General features: G+C 35.9%; 1 protein-coding gene across 4 annotated transcripts in view; it reads left to right on the forward strand.

Annotated features, from left to right (window-relative positions):
* Window positions 1–26,808, forward strand: part of PAM (peptidylglycine alpha-amidating monooxygenase) — a 405,645-nt gene that overhangs the window by 252,178 nt on the left and 126,659 nt on the right. For all 4 annotated transcript variants that reach the window (XM_053701521.1, XM_053701518.1, XM_053701520.1 and 1 more), the window contains exon 14: window positions 935–1,006. In XM_053701521.1, the coding sequence (XP_053557496.1) occupies window positions 935–1,006 (72 nt within the window). The remainder of the gene's footprint in view (window positions 1–934; window positions 1,007–26,808) is intronic.

Here is a 26,808-nt window from a genome sequence, read left to right on the forward strand (position 1 = left end):
GGTAGTGTGTTAGATGGATTTTGTAAGCTTGTTTCCCATAAATACATCATGTCATAGTAAAAGTCCAGTCGGTTGATTGAAAATTAAAAGTATTGTTCCATTCTGGGGATCAGTTGTTTCGCACTATTAATACCTAGGTGCAACAAGGTTGAGTAAGTTTTAGATTGTAGTTTAGGGATATCATGGAATAGAAAGATCAGTGGGTCAAGTGGGAGGTTACAGTTTAGGACCAGATTGATTTGAGTTTTAATGGAGTCCCGGAATTGTTGGATTTGAGGGCATGACCACCATATGTAGTATAGTGAACCTATTTGTTTGCATTGCCTCCAACGGCGATCTGATGTTTGTGGAAACATGTATTTTAGCCTTTGTGATGTGAGGTACCATTGTGTAAGGAAATTGTAATTTGGTTTCTAGAAGTGTACTTGAATGAGATGCTTTAACGATTTGAAAATATCACATTCCATTCTCTGGATGAGATTTGTACTGGCAGTTCAGATTTACATTTTTGAATATATGGGGGTAAAGAATCTTAAGAGGGGTTAATCAAAATTGTATAGAGTAGGGGAATTGTATGTGTAGGGGGGTTGTTTGCGCTTCAGAGGATTTTGAAGGCCGTCCAAGGTCACAGTATTTGTGATTTACACTTATGGGTATTCAGGAAGTGTGTAAATTTGATGATATTTCAGTCATGAGGTAAAGATGCCCTCACCTAATGTTTGTAATTAAGTTTGAGGTAGAATTTTAGAGTCTGTCAGTAAATAAATTGTGAGTAGTCTGTTTATGTCAAGATTGGTCGCTTTTTGGATGAATCTGTCTCATTGATGAAATCAGGGTTTTGAAGTGAGGGTGTTAGGGGAGAGGGGATTGAGGAGAGGGTTGGGAACTTATTCAAAAGCCACTCCCAAGTATGGTTAACTTCTTTTTCTTTCAGATGTCCAGAAATCAGGGGGGAAAACAGTACTTCAGCAGCCAAAACGAGAGGAGGAAGAAGTGCTAGATCAGGGTATGTAACATTCACTTTTGTTTAACCATAAAAAATAAGCACTGAATTATCTTTAGTTTATATTTCAATAGATATTTGTAAGCTTTTTAAAAACTAAAGTTAATCTGGGATCAGTGGTACTTTTACTTTACCAAGTACACATTTGTTTTGCCACAAAAAAATGCATAGCTTAAAAAAAAAGTTACCCATAAAGACATAATAATGTTTCAAACTAATATAGAATGTTTCTTGCTTTATTTATTTATTTTTTTTATTTTTTAATTTTTCTTTAAATGTGTAAGAGCTGTTAAAATCATAAGGTAATTACATTAAAAATGTTGTAGTCATACCGCAGTAGCATAGAACAGGCTTTTCTCCTTGTGGCGAATCTACATTGTGGTTCGGTATTTGACCCGTTATTTATTCTATCAACACTGCTGTCAGTATTTGTAGTATCTAGTGGTTTGTTCAACATTACCATATTTTAAATCTCAATTTTAAAAGCCATGATAGATTCTAAAAAATTAATCTGATCCAAAAGCATGAGCTTGATATTTCTAGATTATACTTAATCACCTTTCATGTCTTCTATTTGTAGGCTGTGGTGAATCATAAAAACCTATTATGCCTCTTCCTCAAAAAGTGGTTTAAATAAGCAGCAAACATTTTACCAACTTTCTTTATATAAAGTGTTAAAGCAAAATAATAAAAAATGTATTATTATAGTCTTTAAATGAGCTCCCAATGCCAGAATACAAGTGAAAGAATTAAACGCTGCCTAGTAATATAAATGGCAGTGGAATGGTGAGAGAGAAAATAGCTTAAATCAAATGGTTTAAAGAAAAGGTGCCTTTGTCGTATTAATTCTGTATAGCACACAAACCCCACCTCTGCTCTGGACTCCCTGAGAAAGTACTATAGGCATCAGGAATTGAAACAACAATATAGCACAACGCAGTCTGTAGCTAGCAGTTGTAGATTTTCCTTACTTCCTTATGTGCTAGTACTGCTGAGCCACAAACTCTCAAGTACCACCCTTGGCAATTTGCCAGTAGAACGCCTTTGTGAAATAATTCAGTGTGCGACATTAAGTTCTTTATTGGTGAGTTAGAGAAGCTTGGTCTCCTATGGAGCAAATACACTCTTTTCAGGGTGGATATAATGCTCTCAAGTCTAATTTAGGATTCTCAGCACATAAACCGCACTCTCTGGTGTTGTGTAAATCAGGTAATGCAAACTGTAGGAAATAAATGGACTTGGTGTAGCAGCAGGATTTACAGCATGCAGGGAAGCTCTTGAAAAAGAAGTTAGATTACTTAAAGGGAGGGATGTGTGTATATGTATGTATATATATATATATATATATATATATATATATATGTATTCACAATGCCTTGCAAAAGTATTCACCCCCTTGACATTTTACCTATTGTTGTTATATTACAGCCTTTAGTTCAATGTTTTATTAATCTGAATTTTATGTGATGGATCAGAACACAATAGTCTAAGTTGGTGAAGTGAAATGAGAAAAATATATACATAAACTATTTTTTAGAAATAGAAAACAGAAAATTGGCATGTGCGTATGTATTCACCCCCTTTGTTATGAAGCCAATAAAAAGCTCTTGTGCAACCAATTACCTTCAGAAGTCACATAATTAGTAAAAAGATGTCCACCTGTGTGCAATCTAAGTGTCACATGATCTTTCATTACATAGACACACCTTTTTTGAAAGGCACCAGAGGCTGCAACACCTAAGTAAGAGGCACCACTAACCAAACACTGCCATGAAGACCAAGGAACTCTCCAAACGAGTAAGGGTCAATGTTGTTGAGAAGTAAAAGTCAGGGTTAGGTTATAAAAACATATCCAAATCTTTGATGATCCCCAGGAGTACCATCAAATCTATCATAACCAAATGGAAAGAACATGGCACAACAGCAAACCTGCCAAGAGACGGCTGCCCACCAAAACTCACGGACCGGGCAAGGAGGGCATTAATCAGAGAGGCAGCACAGAGACCTAGGGTAACCCTGGAGGAGCTGCAGAGTTCCACAGCAAAGACTGGAGTATCTGTACACAGGACAACAATAAGCTGTATGCTCCACAGGGTTGGGCTTTATGGCAGAGTGGCCAGAAGAAAGCCATTACTTTCAGCAAAAAACAAAATGGCACGTTTTGAGTTTGCGAAAAGGCATGTGGGAGACTCCCAAATGTATGGAGGAAGGTGCTCTGTTCTGATGAGACTAAAATTGAACTTTTCGGCCATCAAAGAAAACGCTATGTCTGGCGCAAACCCAACACATCAAATCACCGAAAGAACACCATCCTCACAGTGAAACATGGTGGCGGCAGCATCATGCTGTGGGGATGTTTTTCAGCAGCCGGGACTGGGAAACTGGTCAGAGTTGAGGGAAAGATGGATGGTGCTAAATACAAGGATATTCTTAAGCAAAACCTGTACTACTCTGCGTGATTTGAGGCTAGGACGGAGGTTCACCTTCCAGCAGGACAATGACCCCAAGCACACTGCTAAAGCAACACTTGAGTGGTTTAAGGGGAAACATGTAAATGTGTTGGAATGGCCTAGTCAAAGCCCAGACCTCAATCCAATAGAAAATCTGTGGTCAGACTTAAAGATTGCTTTTCACAAGCGCAGACCATCCAACTTGAAGGAGCTGGAGCAGTTTTGCAAGGAGGAATGGGCAAAAATCCCAGTGGTAAGATGTGGCAAACTCATAGAGACTTAGCCAAAGCGACTTGGAGGTGTGATTGCCGCAAAAGGTGGCTCTACAAAGTATTGACTTTAGGGAGGTGAATAGTTATGCACATTGACTTTTTCTGTTAATTTGCCCTATTTGTTGTTTGCTTCACAATAATAAAAAAAAACATCTTCAAAGTTGTTGACATGTTCTGTAAATTAAATGATGCAAATCCTCAAACAATCCATGTTAATTCCAGGTTGTGAGGCAAAAAAGCACGAAAAATGCCAAGGGGGGCTGAATACTTTTGCAAGGCATTGTATGTATGTGTATGTAATATATAGTGTGTGTATGTAATATATAGTATGTGTATGTAATATATAGTGTGTGTGTGTGTGTGTATATATATATATATATATATATATATATATATATATATATATATATATATATATATATATATATATATATATATATATATATATATATATATAATCATGTGTTTTGATACCTTCTTCTTGCAAGTTTAAAAGTCCTAGACCTGTTTTATTTATTTTGTGTACACAAAAATGTTAGACATCGCTAAGTCATTAATAAATGGCATATCCTATTTCAGTTATTCCCACTATATACTCCACAGACTGGCAGGTGACAAAAACATGTGTTCTTGTTTACTGCGTCTGTCTTGTGACAGAATGATTACATGAAGCCTTCGGCTTAATGGAAATGCTGTGAAATTTATATATATAAATCTGTTTTAAAACATATTTCAGTATTTAGTTATCTAAGTCTAATTTCCATCTACTGTAAATATGTAGAATACTGATTATATATTTAATAGTGTTATTTATATTTAAAATTGCTTGTGTTTTCATATAAAACATAATTGTATATTTAGAGCCCTTTTGGGGGTAACTGGGTTGTACCAGTATTCTCTTTAATGCTACACTACTTAATGCAGACTGCAAAGTATGGTTCCCTTATTAACTGTTTCACTGGGCTGCACACAAAATGTAATCTTAAAGGGAACACTGGTAGGTAACCATTGCTGTTTATTCTTTTATGCTTTGTAGCTGTTGTGCTCAGTATTATTGGCTATACTGATGAAATGGAGAAAAAACTGATGCTAATATTTGGAGATTTAAAATGAGATACTTAGATTTTATCTGTTCTGCTTTTGTTACTGAACTGCTTCATGGAGAAAGGTTGTTTAATTTATTGATCCTACTAGGCTCATAAGCCAAAAGATTTAATTGTCAATTTAACTTCAAAATTCTGTTTCTTTAGAGTGTTCCACAGTACTGGAACATATCCTTTTCATCACTTTAAAAACAGAAATGAAATAGATTTTTTTTTTTTCAACTTAAGCAACCCTTTGAGAGATAAATGATTTCTTAGAACAAAGTGAAATGCGTTCTATTCAGCAGCAAGGCCAAAGGCTATTGCATACACTTTACAGGCATGTTGTTTCTATGGTAATAGGAACCCTCTATTTTAACTTTTTTTTTTTTAAGACCAAGAAAAAACTGAACCTTGGGGAGTTTGTTGTCAGGGAGATGTCATTATGCTGCAAAATATAAGACTTTCTTGTACTGACATTTTTCAGATGATCTTGTTTTGTTTATGTTCCTGCCTTAAAGGGACATTAAACACTAAATACATGCTAGATAGTATGATACATTTAAATACATTATTAGTCTGAGAATAAAATGTAGATGTCTTTAAAAGTTTTATTAGTTGTTTAAACATTGACAAAGTGTAAAGTTTTAGTGTCTATAAAACAATGAGAGGTGCCATGTTGTAACTTAGGTTACATTCTTTGCTGTGGCCAATTAGGGACCGTTATATTCCACACAGCCATTGGCTGCACACTCTAGTGACCTATTTTATAACAGTGTTCTGAACTTCCATTTCTAAAAGGAACTGAAAAGCTCTCAATTTCTAGAGCACTATATGGCAGCAGCTTTGCAAGAATGTTGTAGTGGCAGCACTATTCTTTATTACATTTGGTAATAAAAGTAAATGGGAATCATATTTTTAAAATTGTATGCTCTCTCTGAATCACGAATGAAAATGTTTGGGTTTCATATCTCTAAGTATGGAAAAGTCTACACCTTCCAAGGAGGCATCAGAATTCATGTCCAAAAATTGTATGGACTATCTTATATTTTTAGTGGTATGTTTAGGCTTTTCATGGTACATGATTTTGAAGTTTGTTAGCTCTTTGTGTAAACAGTATTGTGTGTTATAAGATAGATTTGGGTCTGTACTTCAGAGGTTTTTCCTTTCAAAGGTTTTTTTTCTATATCCTATGGTGGAAGAGCCTTTTACAAGTAACCTTGTATTGTCCTGGACTGTTGCGTAATATATTTAGTTCCTTTTTCAAAACTGGGGTAGGAAATGTATTCTAAAATCTTTATTTCAAGAAGATAAGGCCAGTTTTGCCAGTGTCAAAGATAATTTTCCTTATCACTTACATTGAAGTGTTATGAAGCTTAGAGGGCCAATATAGTCGAAAAATGCCATGCTGTAATCCATAAGAGCATGTTATCTTAGAACTGTCAACCCTTATCTACTGTGTACTTAACCCCCACATCTGAGTTGTACGACTAGCGCTGCTGATTGGATCTGTGGTGGGTTTTTCTTGGGACCAGCAGTACACTGTGTGTTTAATCCCTTTACATGACTATAATGGCCCTTTAATCTGAACAACTGGGCATGATGGCTATCTACTCTTCCTTATATGTTAATTATATGTTAACAATGTAATTTATTTGTTTCTTCACAAGCAGCATTAGAATATTATGTCAGCACTTTATCAAACCGAGTCAAGGATTGTTTCTCTCTATCCTATGCCTTAAAAAGTGTTGCTTCGCTACTAACCCACTAGTGAGAATCCTATATGAAGACTTACATCTGCCAATAAATCAACGCATTCATATTTTATGTAATAGGATTAGGAAGCCTCTCCAGAAGCACTGTTTTTCATCCCAAAAGTAATTTTTGGGTTGTCTGGTTTTTTTTTCTTTTTCCTGCAAATCGATCTTGTCTTGTTTATACATGAATTGAAAATGGGTGGAAGGGGAAGGTTATATATGGGGAAAGGGTAGGTATATAAGATACCTCTGGGAAGCTTCTATTAGCTCCAGGTGTGCAACATGCTAAATACCCACACGTGAGGGTTATAAGATATGAGTATGTCTTTTTTTTTTTTTTTTGCTTAAAAATGCAGAATTTACTGGCACAAAAATGCAACTAAATTGGTGTCTCTCTGTCCCTACAGGAGAATGAAGGAGAGCTTTCTGCCAGTGATTTTTCATTGCGAACTCAGTTTATTGAACTGTTTGGAAATGTTATAACACACAAATGTCCTTGTTTTGCATATGAAAAGCTTTAAATGTACAGAATTAAGTTTTTCTGATTTTCTCTTTACATAATTTCTAAATATTCTAGATTTATATTTCAATGTGTGTATTTTAAGATATTTGATTTCTTTAAAGATTCTTAAAAATATAATAAATTGTAAGATTACAGTAATCAAGTACCAATGATTTTGGTTAATGGGTTTGATTTTAGTTTTAATGGTCATGCAATGGGACTAAAAAATTATATGCATTGTTATACTGGTGAAAATAATGAAATTGTTTAAATATATAATTTATGTAATTGATTTTTGTTGGAGATACATTCTATAATGGAGATGTAAATGCCAAGTACTAATTTGTACTGTAATTTGTTAACAATTCTTATATCTCTAACTAATCTGGCATCATATTCTTTTGTGGATTTGTTGGACTTGTCCTCATCATTGGTTTGCACCCCAATGGCATTATGGGTTTTGTTGTTTTGGAGAGCTGTACATTTACCGTTGGAACCCAGAAAAGGATCACAACAGGGCTTTGAAGTGCCACATATTTTAGGATATTCTGTTGACTCCCCACATCCTTATTAAGGCAATGGGCTGAGTCACTTTTAACTGAAGTGTTCAAGATGTGTTTTCTGGGAGTTAGACCAGTAATTCCAAATGATTCGTTATGAGATGGGATAGACACTTTTTAATCAATAGTTCCAAACATTTCCATCCTACCTGGATCTGGAGTTGGAATGGGAAGGCCTCACACTGCACTGCAAAACTGGAATGGAGATCACCATATCAGAGTCTTTTAGAACATGGTACATACAAGGATGAGTGTGCTTGCAGGCTTCCTTTTGTGACGACTGGCTAACAACTTGATTTTCACTTTGCTTTCTGCTGGGATCTCCATCTCTCTCCTACCTGTCCTAATCTATTATCTCATAAAGTGGGTTTAAATAATAATACATGTATACTGATTTTAAAAATAGACATAACATTGTAACACCCATATCATTTTATAATGGTTTGTATGCTTGTCTATTCTTCTGTAACAAATTGTCCAAGGTAATCAAATTGCTTTGTACTTATTCTCAATTAATTCTGTTCATAAAAACATTGTGTTCATGTCTGCAAAATAAACAAATTATCAAATGCTTGCACCTACTGGTATTTTTCTGCTTAAATATATCAATTACATTTCTATTAATTCTTAATAATTCTCAGCTATTTTTGGCTGAGAAAATAGTATTTTAAAATATTAGTTTGTCATTCATTCATGTTATGATGAATGTAATTTACTTCATGATTGACAATTTCAAAAACATTCTGTGCATGTTTACAGTTTTACACCTAATAAAAGTTATTTCCCTTCGTAAAGAGAAAACCTATTGTAGCTGTTCAAAAAAATTTAAGCTAAATATTTTATGATATTAAATATTAAAAGTAGTATATTAACTTTATTTTTAATTACATGAATAGTACAATATTACAATTAATTTGTATATATTTGGGACTTTATTTTCTCTCTATCCCCTATGTATATACATCACTTTTAACAAAACTAGGTGCTGAATATTTTATGATATTAAAAGTAGTATATTAACTTGTTTTTTAATCACATGAACAGTACAATATCAAAATTAATTTGTATATATTTGGGACATTATTTTCTCTCCATCCTCCATGTATTTACATCACTTTTAACAAAACTAGGTGCTGAATCTATCTTTAGTTACAACAAATAAGTATTTCCGAAGAAACAAGCTACTAACTATATGTAATCAAGGGAAGAAAGCTGAAAAAAGAAGAGTAATTATTTTCTTCTTTTGCATAACAAGATAAACAGCTATCAATCTAAAATGTATGTTTCTAAAATTCTTTGAGGGACCTTCCAGTACTGACCAGATTGATAATGTCGCCAGACCAGGTAGCTTTAGAGAATTGGGTCTTAAAGGACCAGTCAACACAGTAGATTTGCATAATCAACAAATGCAAGATAACAAGACAATGCAATAGCACTTAGTCTGAACTTCAAATGAGTAGTAGGATTTTTTCCCTGACAATTTTAAGTTATGTCTATTTCCACTCCCCCTGTACCATGTGACAGCCATCAGCCAATCACAAATGCATACACGTACCATGTGACAGCCATCAGCCAATCACAAATGCATACACACTTATTCTTGCACATGCTCAGTATATAAAAAGACTGTGCACATTTAGTTAATGGAAGTAAATTGGAAAGATGTTTAAAATGGCATGCTCTATCTGAATAATTGAAGTTTAATTTTTATTGAGTGTCCCTTTAAGTGAAAAAGGAATAAACTTTCACAAGAGGTAGTAATGACATACACTCTGGGGGACTTTACGAATGCCTGGGATAAGCATAAGGCTATCCTACTAACTAGATAAGTTTTATACTTTAGGAAATATTGAGCAGACTGTTCTGTCTTCAAAATCTATGTAATAGGGTAAGGGGATTGTGTGAGTAAAATGAATTGCCTGCAGACACTAGTAACTAACTCCTATGTATAGTCATTCATTCTCTCACACAGCGCAACCTGCATGCTGCTGCACATACTTCAATTAGAAATGATGCCCTGAATCAGATGGAGGTACAAAAAAACTGTCATAGGTGTGGGAGAAGATAAAATCAGTTGTTTGATCATCTGCCCAACTGGTTTGCACCAAGACATGTTTTCTGACCTCTGAGTTGGTCTAAACTGGTAATGCTAGACCAGAGTCATCAATGCTGTGTTGAATGTAACATTCAAAGTCATAGATATTGCAGACAAATGTCATTTTGTCACTGTTATCCCAGAAATAATATAGTACTTAAAGGAACAGTCTACACCAAAATTGTTATTGATTAAAAATATAGATAACTCCTTTACTAACCATTCCCCAGCTTTGCACAACCATTATTGTTATAATAAGATTCTTTAGAACATTTAAACCTCTAAATATCTGCCTGTTTCGAAGCCACTACAGACGGCCTCTTATCACATGCTTTTTTATTAGCTTTTCACAACAGGAGACTGCTAGTTAATGTGGGCCATATACATAACATTGTGCTCAGTCCCGGAGTTGTGCACGACACAGAACTAATTGGCTAAAATGCAAATCAATAGATAATAAATAAATAGGGGGGCTTTCAGGTGAGGCTTAGAAGATAATCGCAGAGGTAAAAAGTATGGTGGTTATGCAAAACTGAGGAATGGGTAATAAAGGGAGTATCTATCTTTCTTTCATGTAATTAGCAAGAGTCCATGAGCTAGTGACGTATGGGATATACATTCCTACCAGGAGGGGCAAAGTTTCCCAAACCTCAAAATGCCTATAAATACACCCCTCACCACACCCACAAATCAGTTTTACAAACTTTGCCTCCTATGGAGGTGGTGAAGTAAGTTTGTGCTAGATTCTACGTTGATATGCGCTCCGCAGCAGGTTGGAGCCCGGTTTTCCTCTCAGCGTGCAGTGAATGTCAGAGGGATGTGAGGAGAGTATTGCCTATTTGAATGCAGTGATCTATTATATTTCATAGGTTCTCTGTTATCGGTCGTAGAGATTCATCTCTTACCTCCCTTTTCAGATCGACGATATACTCTTATATATACCATTTCCTCTACTGATTCTCGTTTCAGTACTGGTTTGGCTTTCTACTACATGTAGATGAGTGTCCTGGGGTAAGTAAGTCTTATTTTCTGTGACACTCTAAGCTATGGTTGGGCACTTTTATATAAAGTTCTAAATATATGTATTCAAACATATATTTGCCTTGACTCAGGATGTTCAACGTTCCTTATTTCAGACAGTCAGTTTCATATTTGGGATAATGCATATGTATAAATCATTTTTTCTTACCTTAAAAATTTGACTTTTTCCCTATGGGCTGTTAGGCTCGTGGGGGCTGAAAATGCTTCATTTTATTGCGTTATTCTTGGCGCGGACTTTTTTGGCGCAAAAATTTTTTCTGTTTCCTGCGTCATACGTGTCGCCGGAAGTTGCGTCATTTTTTACTTTTTTTTGCGCCAAAGGTGTCGGCGTTCCGGATGTGGCGTCATTTTGGCGCCAAATAATGTGGGCGTCTTTTTTGGCGCTAAAAAAATATGGGCGTCACTATTGTCTCCACATTATTTAAGTCTCATTATTTTGTGCTTCTGGTTGCTAGAAGCTTGTTCTATGGCATTTTTTTCCCATTCCTGAAACGGTCATTTAAGGAATTTGATCAATTTTGCTTTATATGTTGTTTTTTCTATTACATATTGCAAGATGTCCCACGTTGAAGCCGAGTCAGAAGATACTTCTGGAAAATCCCTGCCTGGTGCTGGAGCTACCAAAGCTAAGTGTATCTGCTGTAAACTTTTGGTATCTGTTCCTCCAGCTGTTGTTTGTACTGTTTGTCATGACAAACTTGCTAATGCAGATAATATTTCCTTTAGTACTGTTACATTACCTGTTGCTGTTCCGTCAACATCTAATACTCAGAGTGTTCCTGATAACATAAGAGATTTTGTTTCTAAATCCATTAAGAAGGCTATGTCTGTTATTCCTCCTTCTAGTAAACGTAAAAAGTCTTTTAAAACTTCTCATTTTTCAGATGAATTTTTAAATGAACATCATCATTCTGATACTGATATTGGTTCTTCTGATTCAGAGGATTCTGTCTCAGAGGTTGATGCTGATAAATCTTCATATTTATTTAAAATGGAATTTATTCGTTCTTTACTTAAAGAAGTCCTAATTTCATTAGAAATTGAGGATTCTAGTCCTCTTGATACTAAATCTAAACATTTAGATAAGGTTTTTAAATCTCCTGTAGTTATTCCAGAAGTTTTTCCTGTCCCTGGTGCTATTTCTGAAGTAATTTCCAGGGAATGGAATAATTTGGGTAATTCTTTTACTCCTTCTAAACGTTTTAAGCAATTGTATCCTGTGCCATCTGACAGATTAGAATTTTGGGACAAAATCCCTAAGGTTGATGGAGCTGTCTCTACTCTTGCTAAGCGTACTACTATTCCTACGGCAGATGGTACTTCCTTTAAGGATCCTTTAGATAGGAAAATTGAATCCTTTCTAAGAAAAGCTTACTTGTGTTCAGGTAATCTTCTTAGATCTGCTATATCTTTAGCGGATGTTGCTGCAGCTTCAACCTTTTGGTTAGAAGCTTTAGCGCAACAAGTAACAGATCATAATTCTCATAGCATTATTATTCTTCTACAACATGCTAATAATTTTATTTGTGATGCCATCTTTGATATCATTAGAGTTGATGTCAGGTATATGTCTCTAGCTATTTTAGCTAGAAGAGCTTTATGGCTTAAAACTTGGAATGCTGATATGTCTTCTAAGTCTACTCTGCTTTCCCTTTCTTTCCAGGGTAATAAATTATTTGGTTCTCAGTTGGATTCTATTATCTCAACTGTTACTGGAGGGAAAGGAACTTTTTTACCACAGGATAAAAAATCTAAAGGTAAATTTAGGTCTAATAATCGTTTTCGTTCCTTTCGTCACAACAAGGAACAAAAGCCTGATCCTTCATCCTCAGGAGCGGTATCAGTTTGGAAACCATCTCCAGTCTGGAATAAATCCAAGCCTTTCAGAAAACCAAAGCCAGCTCCCAAGTCCACATGAAGGTGCGGCCCTCATTCCAGCTCAGCTGGTAGGGGCAGATTACGTTTTTTCAAAGAAATTTGGTTCAATTCCGTTCACAATCTCTGGATTCAGAACATTGTTTCAAAAGGGTACAGAATTGGCTTCAAGATAAGGCCTCCTGCAAAGAGATTTTTTCTTTCCCGTGTCCCAGTAAACCTAGCGAAGGCTCAAGCATTTCTGAAATGTGTTTAAGATCTAGAGTTGGCTGGAGTAATTATACCAGTTCCAGTTCTGGAACAGGGGCTGGGGTTTTATTCAAATCTCTTCATTGTACCAAAGAAGGAAAATTCCTTCAGACCAGTTCTGGATCTAAAAATATTGAATCGTTATGTAAGGATACCAACATTCAAAATGGTAACTATAAGGACTATCCTGCCTTTTGTTCAGCAAGGGCATTATATGTCCACAATAGATTTACAGGATGCATATCTGCATATTCCGATTCATCCAGATCACTATCAGTTTCTGAGATTCTCTTTCCTAGACGAGCATTACCAGTTTGTGGCTCTACCGTTTGGCCTAGCTACAGCCCCAAGAATTTTTACAAAGGTTCTCGGTGCCCTTCTGTCTGTAATCAGAGAACAGGGTATTGTGGTATTTCCTTATTTGGACGATATCTTGGTACTTGCTCAGTCTTCACATTTAGCAGAATCTCATACGAATCGACTTGTGTTGTTTCTTCAAGATCATGGTTGGAGGATCAATTTACCAAAAAGTTAATTGATTCCTCAGACAAGGGTAACCTTTTTAGGTTTTCAGATAGATTCGGTGTCCATGACTCTGTCTTTGACAGACAAGAGACGTATAAACTTGATATCAGCTTGTCGAAACCTTCAGTCACAATCATTCCCTTTGCTCGTTTTCACATGCAACCTCTTCAGCTCTGTATGCTGAACCAGTGGTGCAGGGATTACACAAAGATATCTCAATTAATATCTTTAACACCGATTGTACGACACTCTCTGATGTGGTGGACAGATCACCATCGTTTAGTTCAGGGGGCTTCTTTTGTTCTTCCGACCTGGACTGTAATTTCAACAGATGCAAGTCTGACAGGTTGGGGAGCTGTTTGGGGGTCTCTGACAGCACAAGGGGTTTGGGAATCTCAGGAGGTGAGATTACCGATCAATATTTTGGAACTCCGTGCAATTTTCAGAGCTCTTCAGTCATGGCCTCTTCTAAAGAGAGAATCGTTCATTTGTTTTCAGACAGACAATGTCACAACTGTGGCATACATCAATCATCAAGGAGGGACTCACAGTCCTCTGGCTATGAAGGAAGTATCTTGAATTCTGGTATGGGCGGAATCCAGCTCCTGTCTAGTTTCTGCGGCTCATATCCCAGGTATAGACAATTGGGAAGCGGATTATCTCAGCCGCCAAACGTTACATCCGGGCGAATGGTCTCTTCACCCAGAGGTATTTCTTCAGATTGTTCAAATGTGGGGACTTCCAGAAATAGATCTGATGGCCTCTCATCTAAACAAGAAACTTCCCAGGTATCTGTCCAGATCCAGGGATCCTCAAGCGGAAGCAGTGGATGCATTGTCACTTCCTTGGAAGTATCATCCTGCCTATATCTTTACGCCTCTAGTTCTTCTTCCAAGAGTAATCTCCAAGATTCTGAAGGAATGCTAGTTTGTTTTCTGGTAGCTCCAGCATGGCCTCACAGGTTTTGGTATGCGGATCTTGTCCGGATGGCCTCTTGCCAACCGTGGACTCTTCCGTTAAGACCAGACCTTTTGTCGCAAGGTCCTTTTTTCCATCAGGATCTCAAATCCTTAAATTTAAAGGTATGGAGATTGAACGCTTGATTCTTAGTCAAAGAGGTTTCTCTGACTCTGTGATTAATACTATGTTACAGGCTCGTAAATCTGTATCTAGGGAGATATATTATAGAGTCTGGAAGACTTATATTTCTAGGTGTCTTTCTCATCATTTTTCCTGGCATTCTTTTAGAATTCCGAGAATTTTACAATTTCTTCAGGATGGTTTGGATAAAGGTTTGTCTGCAAGTTCCTTGAAAGGACAAATCTCTGCTCTTTCTGTTCTTTTTCACAGAAAGATTGCTAATCTTCCTGATATTCATTGTTTTGTACAAGCTTTGGTTCGTATCAAACCTGTCAATTTCTCCTCCTTGGAGTTTGAATTTGGTTCTGGGGGCTCTTCAAGCTCCTCCGTTTGAACCTATGCATTCGTTGGACATCAAATTACTTTCTTGGAAAGTTTTGTTCCTTTTGGCTATCTCTTCTGCCAGACGAGTTTCTGAATTATCTGCTCTTTCTTGTGAGTCTCCTTTTCTGATTTTTCATCAGGATAAGGCGGTGTTGCGAACTTCTTTTAAATTTTTACCTAAGGTTGTGAATTCTAACAACATTAGTAGAGAAATTGTGGTTCCTTCATTGTGTCCTAATCCTAAGAATTCTAAGGAGAGATCATTGCATTCTTTGGATGTTGTTAGAGCTTTGAAATATTATGTTGAAGCTACTAAGAATTTCCGAAAGACTTCTAGTCTATTTGTTATCTTTTCCGGTTCTAGGAAAGGTCAGAAGGCCTCTGCCATTTCTTTGGCATCTTGGTTGAAATCTTTAATTCATCATGCTTATGTCGAGTCGGGTAAAACTCCGCCTCAAAGGATTACAGCTCATTCTACTAGGTCAGTTTCTACTTCCTGGGCGTTTAGGAATGAAGCTTCGGTTGATCAGATTTGCAAAGCAGCAACTTGGTCTTCTTTGCATACTTTTACTAAATTCTACCATTTTGATGTGTTTTCTTCTTCTGAAGCTGTTTTTGGTAGAAAAGTACTTCAGGCAGCTGTTTCAGTTTGAATCTTCTGCTTATAATTTAAACTTTATTTTGGGTGTGGATTATTTTTCAGCGGAATTGGCTGTCTTTATTTTATCCCTCCCTCTCTAGTGACTCTTGCGTGGAAAGATCCACATCTTGGGTAGTCATTATCCCATACGTCACTAGCTCATGGACTCTTGCTATTTACATGAAAGAAAACATAATTTATGTAAGAACTTACCTGATAAATTCATTTCTTTCATATTAGCAAGAGTCCATGAGGCCCACCCTTTTTTGTGGTGGTTATGATTTTTTTGTATAAAGCACAATTATTCCAATTCCTTATTTTTTATGCTTTCACGCTTTTTTTTTCTTATCACCCCACTTCTTGGCTATTCGTTAAACTGATTTGTGGGTGTGGTGAGGGGTGTATTTATAGGCATTTTGAGGTTTGGGAAACTTTGCCCCTCCTGGTAGGAATGTATATCCCATACGTCACTAGCTCATGGACTCTTGCTAATATGAAAGAAATGAATTTATCAGGTAAGTTCTTACATAAATTATGTTTTTTAAACACAATTTTTGGAGTTGACTGTCCCTTTAAGATAAGTCTATAAAATACAATATCCTCCAATTTTATGATTGAAAGCTTTCATCTATGCACAGGTTCACCTAAAATAAAACTACTTGTTTGTTTGTTTTTTTACAAAAATCATCAACATGTTCTGAATAATTATATATATATATATATATATATCATCTTATTTTATTTTTTTATTTTTACATTTTCTGCCATACAAACACATGAGCTTCATGACGACTAGTATTTTAAGGACAACCTTTTTTATGAAGCATTAGTGTCCAAATAGACCTTAGTTATACAAAACACATGTTCTCTACCAAGGCCATAAACAGAATGTAGCGTACTTTTGCTAAACATGTGTACTCTTTTCTTTAACATGGGGCCATATTCTCATTCTTGGCTTTAAGGAAGCATCCAGTGGTGAAGTAGACACAGTAGACCATATGCTACCTTTTGGACATTATTGACTTAGGAAGAGTTGGTACAGCTTGATCATAAGGAAAAAGAGACAAAAAATTTGCTTTCAAAGGAAATAAAGGGATCACCCATGTGGTAACTTGATACAAAGGTGACAAAATAAAAGAAAAACTGGATTATTGAAAATACATATAAAACATTATCCAATTGGCTGTCAAAAGCTTATAGTCTTAGCTGGCAATCATTTCCACAAGTTAAAGGGACAGTCTACACCAGAAATTTTATTGTTTTAAAAGATAGATCCCTTTATTACCCATTCCCCAGTTTTGCATAACCAACACAATTATATTAATATACTTTTAACCTCTGTGATTATCTTGTATCTAAGCCTCTGTAAACTGCCCCTTTATTTCAGTTCTTTTGACAGACTTGCAGTTTAGCCAATCAGTGCCTGCTCCCAGATAACTTCACGTGCACAACCACAGTGTTATCTATATGAAATGCATGAACTAACACCCTCTAGTGGTGAAAAACTGTTAAAATGCATTCTGAAAAGAGGTGGCCTTCAAGGTCTAAGAAGCTGTTTTTGAAGCTCTAAACCTCTTCAGATGTGGTGGAGTTAAATCATCTTGGACTGATTCCAGTTTCATGATGGAAGGGGATGAGCGGCACATTGACTTGTTTTTCTGAATTTGAATGCAGATGTTGGCTGCTGCCTCACTAGCCCCAAATGTGGTTGATCAGGTTTCCTAGCAGGGAACTTCTTCACCAACTATTTGTTAAATGGGGAACATAGAAGAAACACAACATTTAGGCCCACGCAGCTCACGTAAGTACTGCAAGGCCCTTCAAACAATTTTATAAAGAAAATGTTAGCTTGAGAGCTATATATCCAGATATGCAGAGCTCTCGATGTGAAGGAAGGAATCTTCATTGACAATATAATGCTCAAAAAAGGCCCAAAACGATTTTGCGCCATTTCCATGTCGGTGAGTTTTTGATCATTAAGCCCTTAGACAGAACATCATGCAAAACATTTGTCTGTTTTGCTTCAAGGGATACTAAACCCAAATGTTGTATTTTATGATTCGGATAGAAAAAGCAATTTTAAGCAACTTTCTAATTTACTCCTATTATAAATATCTCTTAGTTCTCTTTGTATCTTTATTTGAAAAAGCAAGAATGAAAGTTTGAGCCAGCCCATTTTTGGTTCAGTACCCTGGATAGTGCTTGCTGATTGGTGGCTGCATTTAGCCACCAATCAGCAGGCGCTACCCAGGTGCTGAACCAAAAATGGGGCAGCTTCTATGCTTACATTCCTTTTTCAAATAAAGATAGCAAAAGAACGAAGAAAAATATATAATAGGAGCAAATTAGAAAGTTGCTTAAAATTGCATGCTCTATCTGAATCATGAGAGAAAAAATGTGGGTTTAGTATCTTTTCAAATATAAAACGGTTCTTAACAAGTTGTAATGAATTCAGAGAGTTAGATAATTTGTCAAATTAATTGTTATAAATAATCTATTTCACCACAAATATGTTTATGTAACTGATCTCTTTATAAAGTACCATATGATTTTGAAGAAAAGGGAAATGCATTACATGGTGTGAAGTATAACAAAATAACCTATGAATAATAAAACATTCACTGTTTTGAAGAAGATTGTACAATGTTTGTTCACTTCAAGTAATGACCCTGAAAAAGAGAAAAATATTAGCTTACTTATATTTCAAGTCATAATCTTTATAACCCCCTCTATGCTTAGTAAAAATAAAAAGTAAGGGTGGGGACAAGTTTTTGCTATTAATGAGCACTTTTCTCAAGCTGAGCCAACACATTCATTGCTAAAGGAGTAGAATTATTAAGTGCCCAAAAAACTTATATATAGAGTTTCTGAAATAGTAAATAAATCTCTTCTTTTTCAGATAGGTATTTTGTGTAGGTTATTTATTTTTACTTTCTTCTGTGTTTTCTATATTTGTTAAAGGGTCGTTGTAATTGCAATATTTGTATTACCAGTGTCTCTCTGGTGACTCTGCTGTGCCCAAGCTTAAAGGGACACTCAATCAAAATTAAACTTTCATTATTCAGATAGAGCATGTCATTTTAAACAACTTTCCAATTTACTTCCATTAAGAAAATGTGCACAGACTTTTTATATTTAAACTTTTTGAGTCACCAGCTCCTACTGAGCATGTGCAAGAATAAGTGTGTATGCATTTGTGAATGGCTGATGGCTGTCACATGGTACGTGTATGCTTTTGTGACTGGCTGATAGCTGTCACATGGTACAGGGGGAGTGGAAAAAGACATAACTTTTAATATTGTCAGAAAAAAAATCTACTACTTATTTGAAGTTCAGACTAAGTGCTATTACATTGTCTTGTTAACTTGCATTTGTTGATTATGCAAATGTACTGTGTTGACTGGTCCTTTAACACAGTGAAAACAATGTCTCCAAAATCTCCTGTTTTCTTTGGGAAGGGCAGTTATTTTACATATTACAATACATAGCTGTGTTGTCTGTTTCCTTTATAATATTTTTTTTTAATGGCAAACGTTCCTCTGGTATCACTACAACACGTAGCATGAATTCCCTTACTCTTTCTCCTCCATACCCTTAACAGTACCGATATCCTATGTTCTATACCAGAACATATGATCTCTGATCCCTAAATTATACAGGGTAATTGCAGCCCATAAAATAATTAGAAAGGACTAAAGGTAGCGCATAGGTATCAAATAAACTCAAAATATTGCACAGGTTTGTACAGTCTGGTATAGAAGGGAATACAGGAAGAGATTAATTATTGGAGGCAGTAAAAACCTGTAAAATAATTCCCAACAATAGTTATAGGAGCAGCACCAACCTGTAGACTCCTTTTGAGTGTCCACGCAACTCACAGGGCTCAGCTACCCCTAATAGTAGATATGGTTTGTAATAAAGTCCAGCACCACTCATATACAAGTATACAATAAAAGAGACCCAGTTGGGGTACTTGTATATGAGTGGTGTTGGACTTTATTACAAACAGTATAGTGCCATAGAAGCTGCCTACTCTTGGCATAATGCCTGGAGGACTCTGTCCTCCTGTACCTTGACAGTACAGATTGTTTTAAATGGATTGTACCCATGTGCTCTCATACAGAAGATGTCCTCTTCATTCTTTAAAGCCTGTGCTTTTAAGTATTTCTAATTTTAGTGACGTCTTTCAATTATCCAACTGACACCATCGTTTCCATAATGCCACACATCTCTTCACATTTCTTTAGCAAATTCAGAAGCAGTTCAGAATTCAGCTCATCACATTCACAACTCTTGAGTTGCCCAAGTTTTCTGATGGTAGTTTGAGGTCTCCCAACTGCCCTAGATCTCTTAATGATAAAAAGGTGCCCCAAGTTCCCTATAAAAAAAATGATTTTTTTTTAATAAACAAACAAAGCAGTTATAAGGGGTTAAAGTGAGGGTATGTATGGTGCACTGAAAATGCCTTTACATTGAGGTTAATGGGAACTGTGTTTTTACTGAAAGTGCTTATATACATATATTTGTATGTGTTATGTGTATATACACATAAATATATATGTATATATTTTTATTTTGCAGCCCAACACTGCGTGAATCGCCCGCTTCGCTAGGTGCTTTGCTGTGTCTCATGGCATGAGAACTAGGCTCCCATTGGAGCCTAAGGAAGCGCGCTCTCGTGAGCACCATGCCTCCAAGCAATGCGAATGTAATATTTTCACTCCACTTGTAATCTAGGCCTAAAACTTTTACTTACTGTCATTTGCAGCTTGGTCATCAATACATTATCCCAAGCCTGTTCTGGCCTCTAATTACGAATTGCTCACAGCTCTAGTAATTTACTTTAAAGGGACAGTCTAGTCAAAATTAAACTTTCATGATTCAGATAGGGCACACAATTGTAAACAACTTTACAATTTAATTTTATCATCAAATTTGCTTTCTTCTTTTTGTATTTTTTGTTGAACGCTAAACCTAGGTGAAGGTCGTCTCTTATCTCGGTGCATTTAGACAGTTTTTCTCAGCTAAACAGCGCTAGTTCATGTGTGCCATATAGATAACGTACTTACTCCTGTGGCTTTGCCTATGAGTCAGCACTGATTGGTTAAAATGCAAGTCTGTCAAAATAACTGAAATAAGGGGACAGTCTGCAGAGGCTTAGATACAAGGTAATCACAGGGGTAAAACGTATATCAATAGAACTGTGTTGGTAATGCAAAACTGGGGAATGGGTAATAAAGGGCTTATCTATCTTTTTAAATAACATTCTGGATGAAACTGTGCCTTTAAGAAGCTATGCATGTGGTGCCAAATGTAGAATATTCTTTCTTTTTAGTCTTTTGCTCACTGGTGTTGACTGGGACTGTTGAAATGTATTGGTTAGTTTGACAGAAAATAAGTATTTACAAAGATACAAGGTACTTGCAAAATGTTGAGTAAGAACGTTGGGAGAGAATGGAATAAATAGGGAAAGGGGGTGAGTATGAGTGAGTAGAAGACCATACACACTCTGGTAATGAACTCATGTATATAATTTATTCTCTCACACAGCCCACAGGCTGCTGTACATTCCTCAGTCAGAGGCGATAGTGACAGGAGCAGTGTCTGAGAAAGGATCAGATCAGGACCTTCATGTGTGTTGAAAGTTTTAAGTGCTCTTCTGGGTTGTAAAGGTTGTTTATGGATATTGCTCAGCTGCCCAGCTATTTTCTACCAAGCCTTGTCTTCGGACTTAAGTTGAAATAAACTGATAATTGTAGGCCAGTCATCCGTGATGTGCTGAGTTTGCATTTCATCTTTATAGTCCTTGACTTTTGCAGATAAATATCCCCAACTTTGGCATTGCTATCCCAAAATATCCATAAAAGTAAGAGTTTTTGATAATACAGCATTGCATTTCAAATGCTATGTGAAATATGAAGAAATATCCTAATTGTGATAATATTGCAAATTGGTGATACATCTTTTATAAAAATGTTAATTAACATAGAATAAATTTGCAGTTGATTTTGGTAGACATTCTTTCTTTCATTTGTTTTAACGAAACAAATATCTGAATGGATGGACAAAGAAAATGAAAAAATACTGACAGCATTTATTTATTTCCTTTATTTTTTTAAGGGTTAAATACTTACGTTATCGTACTGCGCAGAGTGCCCTAACCTGATTCTCTTCTTGCCTGAGCCTCAGGCCCTAACAGGAGGCTTAGCACGTTCAGCTCCCTGGACCTTCAGTAAGGTTAATATAGGTCCTGGGAACCGAGAGCCTACTAGCAAGAAGAGGATCAAGTTAGGGCACTACTTAGAGCACCTTAGGGGAAGTATTGTAGCTACAGATTAACTTTCACCTTTTATATTGTAGCTACAGATTAACTTTCACCTGTAGTATTGTAGCTACAGATTAATTTTCACCTGTAGTATTGTAGCTACAGATTAACTTTCACCTGTAGTATTGTAGCTACAGATTAATTTTCACCTGTAGTATTGTAGCTACAGATTAACTTTCAACTGTAGTATTGTAGCTACAGATTAACTTTCACCTGTAGCTTTGAAACATTTACATTAGTTTTAATGAAAATTTATGTAAATGTTTAACTAAAATTCTGTATTTGTTTTGTTTTAAATTAAACGAATAGTGCAGCCACAGAATATCGGTGAAACAAATTTCCCTGAATATTCGGAAGGAAAAATTAATCTTAAACATACATTTCTTCGCTGCATATCCCTAGATTTTTTAACAAAATAAAAAAATGGCAAGCAAGCTGACATGGCTTATCAGACTACTAGCCATACCTAGCCATACCTTGTAATAAATATAAAGGGCAAATTACAGGCTGCCCAGGACTGTCACCACCAGACCTTTGTCAGTCTGGAAATATAATGATTTGATTAATAATCATTACTTTGTTATGAAGCACTCAGACCAAACATGTCATGTACACAACACTGATATGATGTAATGAACAATAAACATCACGTACCTTTCTATTTGCATTGCTTGTTTTATACGATAAAGCTTTCTCTGTTATATTTAAGCCATGCCATGTATCACTCCTCTTGCTTATTTTGATAGCTATTACTATGAACTGCAAATAAATTGTACGTATGTTTTTCTTAAAACTTCCAAGCTTTTTAAATGATCATGCATTAACTATTCTTATATAGTTTTATCAATTTTATCCACCACTTAATATGCTCTAAATCAGTGGTCTCAAATTACCGGCCCTCAATATAATTTAATATAGCACTCCCTTGATTATAAGGTGCATTATTTTAATACATTCATGATTCAGATAGGCCATGTCATTTGAAACAACTTGCCAGTTTACTTTTATCATCAAATTTGCTTTGTTGTCTTGGTATTCTTAGTTGAAAGCTAAACCTAGGTAGGCTCATATGCTAATTTCGAAGCCCTTGAAGGCTGTCTCTTATCTGAATGCATTTGACAGTGTTTTTACAGCTAGAGGGTGTTAGTTAATGTGTGCCATATAGATAATATTGTGCTCACGCCTGTGGAATTATTTAAGAGTCAACACTTATTGCCTGAGATGCAAGTCTGTCAAAAGAACTAAAATAAGGGGGCAGTCTGCAGAGGCTTAGACACAAGGTAATCACATAGGTAAAAAGTAAATAAAGGGATTATCTATCTTTTTAAACAATACCATTTTGGTGTTTACTGTCACTTTAATTTGGCCCCATATTTTTTTAGGGTTCTAAGGGGTGTAACAAGTTGTTCTATATAGGCACTGACAAGATAAATATACAGACAAGCATGTATTGTCCATTGTAGACTCCTATTAGGCACTGTTTGTATAAATGTCACTTTGTATTCAGTTCCAGAATGATCACTTCACTTGGCTCTCACTAGATACATAAACACTGTGTATGTCTATTGTGGCCTACAGCTCCTACCATGCCACTACTATTTGGGTAAATGTCACTTCCAGTTTCTAGTATATCCTGTTCAAGTGGCCCCCATGGGAGAAGACCACTTGGCCAGTGGCTCCCAGGATTAGTATTCAGTTAGTCTTAGTTTAGGTATTTTCCAGTTATAAATGTTGAACATGCAATGTTATAAATGGTAATAGTTATATTACACTCTGTATTGCAGAATATTCAGTATCCACTCAGTGGAGGTTGGTTATATGCTCCTTAAGCTTATGGTTGGGTTTTGTGAAATATATGTGATCCAAGGTCCCCAGATTGGTGATATTGGGGAGGAATTTTAAAGGGGTGGTAAAGTAAAGTCAAAATTAAAGTTCAGATGATGAATCAGAGCATGCAATTTTAAACAACTTTACAATTGACTGATATCTGTTTTCTTCATTCTCTTGTTATACTTTGTTTAAAAAAAAAAAAAGTCATTCCTAGGTAGAACCAGGGGCAGCAATACACTACTGAGAGCAAGGTTCTGATTGGTTGCTGCATAAACTGTATATGCACATATCTTCTGTTATCAGGGGGCAGTTGCTTGTGCAATAATAAATTAAGGGCAGCTGGGAAACTTGTCCTCTCGCTATGTGATAAATATGGCAGATTAGTTTTGTTGCTAAAATGAATTATGGGGTAGATCACAATCTTTTAAAACATATTAAATCATTTATCTACATAAATCCTGTTATAGCTTACTGGTTATTTGCTATAAAAGATCATGAGAAGTTTTTTTTTTCTAAAGGATTATATTAGTTCTAGTCATTCAGAGGAAAATACTTTGAACATGTTTCCATCATTTATTACATATGTTAGCCTAATTCTCCTTCCTTATAGGTCACCATATATAATTATTTATCCACTCACGGAAATAAAGTGCAGAAAGAAAATGCTCAAATGTTTAAGCTTCATTTTTTATTTATTTTTTAATTATAATTTTTATTGCAACTTACAGCATACATGAGTAACAAGAGCGTCAATAACGTTGATACAATCGTGAGTCACATTTTAAGGGCATAGTGGTTTAAAGTTTACTGTAAGTGTCCATTTGCGGCTGGTTTAGAGAGTCTTTAAAGACTCTCCTCGTCACCTTTTTAACACTCGTCATATTCAGGTTGTGTCTGGCCATGTTGCTGTTTTTATTTTCTAAAACTTGTATCATGAGCAAAACCATATAGTAAAATTATATAGTAAAAGCCAAGTAATAAAAACATGAAATATTTGTACGGTTCTTGAGTGGAGCAGAGTGTGGGTGTGATGTCATTGGGTGTTATCGTCAGGGAGTAGGGGGTTGATGGTCAGATTTGTTATGTTGAGTAAGGGGGAGGTTGTGGGCATCCCCATCTTTTAGAGTTGTGTTTGGAGATAAAAGGGGAGGGTGGTAAATTACTTGTTTGAGAAGTGGTCTGTTCATTGGGTGGGCTGTGTTTCCCAAAGGATCATTATATCAGAGTGCGTATCTAACGTATTTGAGATGAGATAGTGATATCTTTCTAGTTTGAGGTTAGTTTGTGTCTCTTGTACCTACATTTGTAGGGTGGGTATTGTTTCTCTTTTCTGTTCTAGCATTTTTTATTGCACTATTGGTTGCATATTACTATGTGTTAAAGGCATAGTTTAAAGTCCGCTCCATTACTGGATGAATACATCAGGTGAGCCAATGACCAGAGGCATCTGTGAGTAGCTAGCTCCCAGTAGTACTGCTCTAGAGATGGCTTTAACTGTGTAGGGGTTAAAAACATACTAGTATGAAATAATAAAATGTTCTAATATATCAGAGCACTTGTATGTCCCTTTACCAATACAGCCACCTCCACAAATCATCAAATTGACGTTGGAATACACTGGAATATAACCTTGGGCTATTTCTCATAGTGCTTTGTTTGCTGTAGAACTTGATGCTCTTGAAATCCACTGAGCTGAACACCTGTCTTCCTTTGTTGCTTGCATAATTGACGTCATCCTCCTCTTACATTTTGCTCTGTATCTCAGCAGCAGCCTGGTATGCTTTGGTAGAATTTAACTTGGCACAATGTCTACGCATTTAGTATTTTTTTTAGATATTCTTCCTAATGGGATCTCAAAACACTGCACCTCAACACAAAAAACTGAATTGATTTTAAACTTAAACCATCAAATCTGTATTCCATACAAAAATTACTTTGAAGGGAAGTTTGCTGGATGGTTTAATTTGACATATCTAATGGGGAGGCTACTTGAGTTAATGGTAAAACAAGCATTTGTTTATACATAAAACCATAATACCAAAAAAATAAGTAGCTACAAATAAAAAGGAAATATCTTGTATAATAGTAAATACAGTATGTGTATGTATGTGTGTATATATATATATATGTGTGTATATATATATATATATATATATATATATTTCTCTTGTTAAGTGTATCCAGTCCACGGATCATCCATTACTTGTGGGATATTCTCCTTCCCAACAGGAAGTTGCAAGAGGATCACCCACAGCAGAGCTGCTATATAGCTCCTCCCCTCACTGCCATATCCAGTCATTCTCTTGCAACTCTCAACTAAGATGGAGGTCGTAAGAGGACACTGGTGTTTTATACTTAGTTTATTTCTTCAATCAAAAGTTTATTTTTAAATGGTACCGGAGTGTACTGTTTATCTCAGGCAGTATTTAGAAGAAGAATCTGCCTGCGTTTTCTATGATCTTAGCAGAAGTAACTAAGATCCTTTGCTGTTCTCACATATTCTAAGGAGTGAGGTAACTTCAGAGGGGGAATAGCGTGCAGGTTTTCCTGTAATAAGGTATGTGCAGTTAAAATATTTTTCTAGGGATGGATTTTGCTAGAAAATGCTGCTGATACCGAAGTAATGTAAGTAAAGCCTTAAATGCAGTGATAGCGACTGGTATCAGGCTTATTAATAGAGATACATACTCTTATAAAAGTGTATTTTAAAACGTTTGCTGGCATGTTTAATCGTTTTTTACATATGTTTGGTGATAAAACTTATTGGGGCCTAGTTTTTTCCACATGGCTGGCTTGAATTTTGCCTAGAAACAGTTCCCTGAGGCTTCCCACTGTTGTAATATGAGTGGGAGGGGCCTATTTTAGCGTTTTTTTGCACAGCAAAAATTAGACAGACATCCAGCGTCTTCCTGCATGATCCAGGACTTCTCTGAAGGGCTCAAAAGGCTTCAAAGGTCGTATTGAGGGAGGTAAAAAGCCACAGTAGAGTTGTGGCAGTTGTTGTGACTGTTTAAAAAACGTTTTTGTCATTTGTTATTCAGTTTTTGGTATTAAGGGGTTAATCATCCATTTGCAAGTGGGTGCAATGCTCTGCTAACTTTTTACATACACTGTAAAAATTTCGTTCGTGTAACCGCA

This window comes from Bombina bombina, chromosome 2, assembly GCF_027579735.1.
Source record: "Bombina bombina isolate aBomBom1 chromosome 2, aBomBom1.pri, whole genome shotgun sequence".
NCBI classification, from domain to species: domain Eukaryota; kingdom Metazoa; phylum Chordata; class Amphibia; order Anura; family Bombinatoridae; genus Bombina; species Bombina bombina.